This window comes from Lathyrus oleraceus, chromosome 6 (genome assembly GCF_024323335.1).
Source record: "Lathyrus oleraceus cultivar Zhongwan6 chromosome 6, CAAS_Psat_ZW6_1.0, whole genome shotgun sequence".
Classification (NCBI taxonomy): Eukaryota; Viridiplantae; Streptophyta; class Magnoliopsida; order Fabales; family Fabaceae; genus Lathyrus; species Lathyrus oleraceus.
Window position 1 is genome coordinate 368,174,142 of NC_066584.1, and position 8,253 is coordinate 368,182,394.

At 33.6% G+C, this 8,253-nt stretch overlaps 2 protein-coding genes across 2 annotated transcripts; both read left to right on the top strand.

Annotated features, from left to right (window-relative positions):
• The first annotated feature begins 2,851 nt into the window (after nt 1-2,851).
• On the top strand, nt 2,852-5,088 carry LOC127095680 (uncharacterized). Its single transcript, XM_051034335.1, has 4 exons — nt 2,852-3,774; nt 4,031-4,325; nt 4,438-4,542; nt 4,816-5,088. The coding sequence occupies exons 1-4, from the start codon at nt 2,852-2,854 to the stop codon at nt 5,086-5,088; spliced, it is 1,596 nt and encodes a 531-aa protein (XP_050890292.1).
• A 1,572-nt stretch (nt 5,089-6,660) lies between these two features.
• Nucleotides 6,661-7,161, top strand: LOC127095681 (secreted RxLR effector protein 161-like). The gene has a single exon (XM_051034336.1). The coding sequence runs from the start codon at nt 6,661-6,663 to the stop codon at nt 7,159-7,161; it is 501 nt and encodes a 166-aa protein (XP_050890293.1).
• Nucleotides 7,162-8,253: the final 1,092 nt, after the last annotated feature.

The following is an 8,253-nucleotide window of genomic DNA, read 5'->3' on the forward strand; positions in this document are numbered from 1 at the left end:
TGATGGAGATGAGAAATAGTCGATCATAAGCCATGTTTGATGATGATTTTAAAATATTTGCTCAAAATGGGTTTACAAAGTTTGAAAGAAATAGATGAATGAAGAAATGAGTTTGAAAATGAAAACTAGAATAAAATGGGATTGGGCGTGACTTTTCAGTTCGTGATTTGAATCACGTTCAAAGACTGATTCAAATCCATTTGAACAACCACGAGTCTTAGACAATTGATTCGAATTACTAGTTTAGTTAAAAAGATCTGATTCATATCAATTTGAACAACCTTAAATCTCAAACAATTGATTCAAATCACAGGTTTAGTTAAAAATATTTAATTCGAATAATGAAGTGAAAATATCTGAAAAACTTGAAAATTTGAGACTTTTGAAATGTTTCACCCACTTAAAATGAAAATACCTTTTAATGATCCTGAAAATTTTTTGATATCATGTATGAATGTAAAATAGTTTAGCTATTTTTAATGTAAATGTTCAAAAGAATTTTAATGCAAATGCATTTGGTGTGGATGCAAAAATACTTTTAATGCTCAAATTGATTAATGATGCATGAATGTATGAAAGATAGAGATGAATGCAATGAACGGATGACTTAAATTTTAAACCAATGCATTGAATGATTAAGTGATTATGGCTTGGGATGCTCAAGCATAGCACATACACAAACATGTATAGACCACACAACACATTTAGGCAATATAATAATTACTCCTATGCATACTCAAAAGAAATAAAAGAGGGTTAGAATGGTCATACCAATTTAGACGATCTAGGCTTAACTTTTTGCATACGATACCAATTAGAAATCAACAACAAGAATAACATAAGTTTAAAAACACGAACAGTGAAATACAAATTTGATAGAACTCATATTACACGTCTGAAGAATATTATCATACTGTCCCTCAAAAGGCTTCAAATGACCTTTGAAACGATAATATTATGATTGTTACTGATTATCATAACTTGTCAATCCTGAATTGCTGATTTAACTCTTTATGGATTGATTATCACTTCAAGTATATTACTTGAATCTTTTGTAATTGTTGAAACTTCATAGAATCATTGCCAAAAGCCACAAAATTGCCTTCATCTTTTTTTATGACGACCATGGAAGACTAGGTCACATAGAAGATGATTTTGTTTTCTTCTTCTTTCTCATAAGATTTTCTAGCAAATTGTAGTGTTAATTCACGACCTTTAAAATTAGGATCAATCTGGAACAAACTTTAAAAAAATAGTGTCAGATACATACTACACATATCTCATAAAAAGTTTTAGTTCAATCCTAGATGAATGAAAACTTAGAGAACATCTAAAAGTTAGAATACCATTCTAGTAAGGTTCTACTTTGAATTAATATATGCAATGTATTGGAACTAATAATCAAACATGTGAAGACAAACTTCTCAAAGTGTTTTGATGAAGATATGCTCAACATAAATGCATTACAAAAAGAATGACTCAAGACTGAATCTCAAGCGTTTCCTTTCAAAGCATTTCAAAGTCTTGAATAATGTTATTGATTCGATCAAAGTGTTAAGGTATTAAGTTCTCATGCTCTCTATGATAAGTTAAGTGCTCTAGTTTTTATCATTCATTCATGTGTTGGTTGCTTAGGTGTCTTAAATTTTTGTCTTGTAGCAGTCACCTTCATTTATAATTGCATTCTACCATTCTACTGTGTGGTAATCGGTTACCAGCATTAAGTAATCGATTACCATCTATGCATGCTGTTGTGCAAGTCAAGTTTTACAACAAGTAATCGATTACACCCATTTTGGTAATCGATTACACAGTGTAGTTTTTCAAATATTGTAACGCTGCCTCAGGTGTAACCGATTACATCATATTGGGTAATCGATTACCACTGAACCAGTGGCAGAAAACATTTCATTTTTTCATGAAAATGTTCTATGGAGTGTGCTCTTGAACCATGGAATCCTTTCATGTATCATAACCATTTAGAGAGGTATCTAAGGGTTATATATAACAGTTTTCTGCAAAATTTGAGCACACCTCCTTTCTTACAAAATATTTTCAAAGAATCTTCTTCATTCATCTTTTCAAAATTTGAGCACACCTCCTTTCTTACAAACTATTTACAAAATTTTCATACACATTCATATAGTTTCATCCATATCATTAGAGAATTTGTTTGTCATAAAGAAGTTTGATTACTTTAAAGGATAAGATCAATCAATAGATTGATAGATTATTTTATCTTGTCAAAAACTTGTAAAATATTCATACTATTGCTTTATCCTTGTTGTCCAAGATTGTTGGAAACAAGAGGTTCATTAAAAGGGAGAATTGTTTTCTTCTTGAACTTAGTGAAAAATGCAAGAGGATTGTTCTTGGTGTGATTGTTATTGTCTTCATTGAAAGACAAGGAAGAGTCTTGTAAAAGTCCTAACAATAGTAAAATCTCTTTCATGTTGAAAGGGGACTGGAGTACTCTTGATCTGTAAGGGGAACTAGGATATCTCTTCGTGTTCTTTACGTTTCCGCACTTTATTGCTTAACATAACAACAAAAGAAAGAACAAAGTATTTCATAAAACCAGAAAAAGTATCATTGAACCTAATTCACCCCCCCCCTTAGGCGTTACTCAACTAACAATTGGCATCAAAGCTGTTTATTGGTAACTTGCTCCTCTGATCCAGAAGATGGCTTCCACAAGCGTAAACCCGGTTTTCAAAGATGGCGGTAGTAGCAACAAATGACCCCTATTTTCTGGAGAATATTTTGACTTTGGAAAATACTCATGAAAGCACACTTAGAAGCATAAGGAGATGGTATATGGGAAACTGTTGAAAATGGCCTGCATAATCCTATGAGTGTGGTCAATGGTGTTGACACTCTAAAGGTTAAAAGTTCTTATGATGAAAACGATAAGAAAAGAATACTTAATGAAAAGAAAGCTATCAATAGTCTTCAAAGTGCATTAAGTATGGATGAGTTCTTCCGCATATCTCAATGTAAATCGGAAAAAGAAATATGTGACACTTTGGTGGAGACTCACAAAGGAACCGCTGAAGTTAAAAGATCCATATTAAACACATTGAGTCAAGAATATGAAATGTTCAGAATGCAGCCCGGAGAATCCATTGTTGCATTACAGAAAATATTTGTTCACTTGACGTATCATTTAATTGCTCTCGGAAAAACATTTATAAATGATCATCTCAACCTTAAAGTGCTAAGATCCTTGACTAGAGAATGGAAACCAAAACTAACGGCCATATCGGGGAAGAAAAGTCTTTCCAGTATGACATCAACATCATTATTCAGAAAACTCCAAGAACATGAACTTAAACTTGGAAGACTTGAGCATGAAAGTCAAGAAAAGGAATCCAAAGGAATTGCTTTAAAAGTAGATTCAAAGGAAGATAAAGATGATGGTGCACCAAAAGAAGATGAAAATTTCATACTCCTTGTTAAAAGGATTTGTAATCTTTTTAGTAAAAATGACAAACCCTTTTGTGCAAAAAGAAATAAACATTTCAAGAAAAATGAGGCTTCCACATCTACACAAGAAGTCACATGTTATGAATGTGGAAAGCAAGGTCATATAAAGCCGGATTGTCTGAAACTCTCCAAGAAAGGTAGCTTTAAAGGCAAGAAGGATTTCAAGAATAAAAAGGCGTATGTTGCATGGGAAGAGAATGATATAAGTTCTTCATCCGGATCGGAAAGCGACGAATGTGCAAATCTAGCATTAAAGGCTTCACATCATTCCGATGATGAAGAGATGAGGTTAGTAGCGATTTTTCTCTTTTCGATAGTGATGCACAAGGTGTTATAAATGAACTTCTTAAAGAATGCAAAACTCTGTATAAAACAATATCATCTCAAAAGAAAATAATTTCATCTCTAGAATAAAAAGTCGTGACAATTGAAAAAGATGTCGATGATGAAAACAAAAGATGATTAGTGAAAAATAGAATTTTGTATGTAAAAATTATGAATCACTTTCTTTCCAAATTGTCTAATTAAAAAAGGTTCTTGAAAGGTATGAGAAAGGAAAAATTGGGTTGGAAGGTGTCCTTAGCCAACAAAGATATTCCAATGACAAAAGTGGACTTGGTTATTCAAAGTTTTCCAAACCAAGGTCTAGAAAAACTATCTTTGTTAAAGCTAATGACCAACCAACTAAAGAGAAAGTGAACAAGGCAAAAAATGTTCATCACTATCCTAAAAGAAAAATATTTTCTAAAAAGAAATCTTATGTTCCTACATATAGAAGCAATTTTGAACCTACTTGTTTTTATTACGGAATAATTGGCCATACACCTAATGCATGCTATGTTAGAAATTTTAGCGTAGGAAGTGGGTATTATGTGTGGATAAATAAAGGCACTAACTATGAAGGACCCAAAGGAATTTGGGTACCTAACAAAATGTAATTTTGTTTTATAGGTATTCTTGAAAACCACATTAAACCTTTGGTATCTTGATAGTAGGTGTTCCAAGCATATGATGGGAGACATTAACAAATTTGCAAATCAAGCATTGAAGGGAAAGGTTTATGTCACATATGGTGATAACAACAAAGGGAGAACTCTTGGCATAGGCAAAGTTGGAGCACCACCTTTCACATCCATTGAAGATGTCCTTCATGTCGAAGAACTCAAGCACAATATTCTAAGTATTAGTCAACTTTGTGACAAGGGCTTCAAAATCAAGTTTGCCAAGGATGAATGCTTGATTGAAGATATAGTCTCTCATGCGGTAAAACTCAAAGGTACGAGAATTAATAATATATTTATGATTTCCCTTGATGATTTATCTTTGAAGGTAAAATGTCTCATGGTGAACAATAATGAGTCATGGCTTTGGCATAAAAGATTCGCACATATTCATATGGAACATTTGAATAAGCTTATAAAGCATGATCTTGTTATTGGATTTCCTAAGATAAAATTCGTCAAAGCTAGGCTATGTGATGCATGTCAAAAGGGAAAACAAACTAAATCAACTTTCATATCAAAGAATGTGGTGTCCACTATAAGGCCACTACAACTGTTGCATATGGACTTATTTGGTCCATCAAGAACAAGAAGCTTATGAGGTAATGTAAATGCTTTAGTTATTGTTGATGATTTCTCTAGATACACTTGGACTTTCTTCTTAGTGCAGAAAAGTGATGCATTCAAGGCGTTCAAGAAATATGCAAAGCAAACTTAAAACGAGAAATCTCTATCTATTGCCTCCATACGAAGCGACCATTGTGGGGAATTCCAAAATGCCTCCTTCGAAGAGTTTTGCGAAGAACATGGAATATTTCATAATTTCTCGGCACCAAGGACTCCTCAACAAAATGGAGTGGTGGAGAGAAAGAATAAGTCACTTGTGGAACTTGCAAGAACAATGCTTAGCGACTCAAATCTTCCAAAGTATTTTTGGGTGGATGCGGTAAGCACAACATGCTATGTAAGTAATATAATTATTATTAGACATATCTTGAAAAAGACCCCTTATTAACTCTTCAAAGGAAGGAAACCAAACATTTCTTACTTTCACATTTTTGGATGCAAATGTTTTGTCCTCAAGAATGACAAAGACAATCTAGGTAAGTTCGACAAGAAATCTGACAAAGGTATATTTCTTGGGTATTCTTTTACTAGTAAAGCCTATAGAATATATAATAAAAGAACTTTAAAATTTGAAGAATCTATGCTTGTTACTTTTGATTAATCTAACCCCTCCAAGGAGGATATTTTTTTGTGTGATGATGATGATATTGTAGAAGTTCCTTAAAAAGATACTTCAGGTGGAAACAATGATAATAACCAAAACATCAAGATGAGCAAGATCAACAAAAGACAAATGACAATGATCTACCTAAGGAATGGAGAACTCATCGGGATCATCCAATTGATAAAGTCATTGGTGATATTAATCAAGGTGTTGCAATAAGATTAAAATCTCAAATATGCATGCTTGAATATGGCTTTTGTTTCACAAATTGAACTCTCCAAAATTGATGAAGCTTTAGGTGACGACCAATGGATAATTTCTATGCAAGAAGAGTTAAACCAGTTCGAAAGGAATCAAGTTTGGGAACTTATCCCTAGGCCAAGTGGTAAACACATCATAGGTACCAGATGGGTGTTTAAGAACAAACTTGACAGGAATGGTATAATTGTTCAAAACAAAGCAAGATTGGTGGCCCAAGGATATAATCAAGAGGAAGGCATTGATTTTGAAGAAACATTCTTTCCGGTGGCAAGGTTAGAAGCTATCAGTTTATTACTTGCTTATGCATGTTCATTAAATTTTCAGTCATTCCAAATGGATGTCAAGAGCGCATTCTTTAATGGCTACATCAATAAAGAAGTCTATGTCAAATAACCCCCGGGCTTTGAAGACATCAAGAATCCTTCACATGTTTTCAAGTTGAGGAAAGCTCTTTATGACCTAAAGCAAACACCTAGAGCATGGTATAATCGTCTTAACAACTTTATTTGTGAAAAGGGATTTGTAAAAGGTAAAATTGACAAGACCTTGTTTATTAACAAAATAAAAGGTAACACTCTATTGGTTCAAGTCTACGTTGATGACATCATATTCGGCTCAACAAACAAAAAAATGTGTGAAGAATTTTCATCGATGATGCAAGGAGAATTCAAGATGCCCATGATGGGTAAGATGATTTATTTTCTCGGACTCCAAATTAAGCAACTGAAGGATGGGATCTTCATCAACCAATCAAAGTACTACAAAGAGTTCCTGAAAAGATTTGACATGGATAGTTGCAAGGCATTGTCTACTCCATTGGGATTCAGATCTTATGTTGATCAAGATGAATCAGTTGTTTCAATTGACATCAAAAAGTATCGAGGTATGATTGGTTCCTTACTCTATTTGACGACAAGTCGTCCTGATATAATGTTCAGTGTGTGTCTTTGTGCACGCTTTCAAGACAATCCAAAGGAATCACATCTCATCGCTGTTAAAAGGATCATGAAGTATCTCAAAGGAACAACAAATGTCGGCCTATGGTATCCAAAAGGTGGTATTTGCAATTTAGTTGGTTATTCTGATGCTGATTATGCAGGAAGTAAAATTAATCGAAAAAGCACTAGTGGTAAATCTCACATCCTTGGAAATGCATTAGTATCATGGGCTTGCAGGAAATAAGCATGTGTTTCTCTTAGCACCGTCGAAGCGGAATCATAGCAGCAGGCAGCTGTTGTGCTCAAATACTTTGCCTTAAGCAACAACTTCGTGAATACGGACTCGATCTTGGATGCATTCCTCTTTGTTGTGACAACACAAGTGCGATAAACATTATAAAGAATCTGATTATGCACTCAAGAACCAAACATATTGACATTCGACATCACTTTCTTCGTGATCACATGCTTCAAAGAGATGTCGAAGTCATATTTGTGGATACTCATAATCAACTCACCGAAATCTTCACAAAACCATTGGCTCGAGAACCATTTTACAAAATTCGAAGGGAACTTGGAATTCTAGATGATTGTGACATTTGATTCTTTAAAAACCCATCAATTTAAATACAAATGTACACTCTCTTTTTACCCAATATGTCTTTTTTTGAAATATATATGTGTTTTCTTGCATGAGTTTGAAGAAAAAATTCAATTTTGTATGTCCTTACAATGTTTGTATTTCGTGTTTACCTCACATAAAGTTGCCTAAGGATATGTTAGAGCATGTGAAATTATTGTTTTGTTAAATTTCATTGCATGGTGATCTTGGTGAAGGTACTATTTTTTTCTGGAGGTAATCAATTACCACCTTTGGTGTAGTCGGTTACATCCCTGTTGTATGACTTATTTCTACTTCTGTTTGTGATGTAATCGATTACCACTTTGGGTGTAATCGATTACACCCCTGTTTCATGTCTTATTTTTGCCTCTGTTTTATGGTGTAACCGATTACACCTCCCCGGGTAATCGATTACACCTCCCCGGGTAATTGAATTCACCTGAGCGTTCCAGAATTTTTTTTATTTTAATTAAATAAATGCCTTTTGGATAAGTGTTCTTTATACTCATATTTTTTTCTTTTCTCTTTATCACTTTCCTGTCTCACTCTTCATCTACCCTAAATCTTCAAATTTCTTCTCTCTCATTTATCACCATAACCTAAACTCCATTAAACCTCATTAAAAACGCACTTACAAAACTCTCCATTTTTCCATTCTCTCTTCCCCAAACTCCTTCCAAACCCCAAAAACCCTAACTTTTCATCTCCCATGGC

Coding starts and splice junctions, on each gene's coding strand:
- LOC127095680 (XM_051034335.1), top strand. CDS start 2,852: ATGAGTGTGGTCAATGGTGTTGACACTCTAAAGGTTAAAAGTTCTTAT. Junction 3,775..4,030: donor TCCGATGATGAAGAGATGAG/GTTAGTAGCGAT, acceptor GGTTCTTGAAAG/GTATGAGAAAGGAAAAATTG. Junction 4,326..4,437: donor ATACACCTAATGCATGCTAT/GTTAGAAATTTT, acceptor TTTGTTTTATAG/GTATTCTTGAAAACCACATT.
- LOC127095681 (XM_051034336.1), top strand. CDS start 6,661: ATGGGTAAGATGATTTATTTTCTCGGACTCCAAATTAAGCAACTGAAG.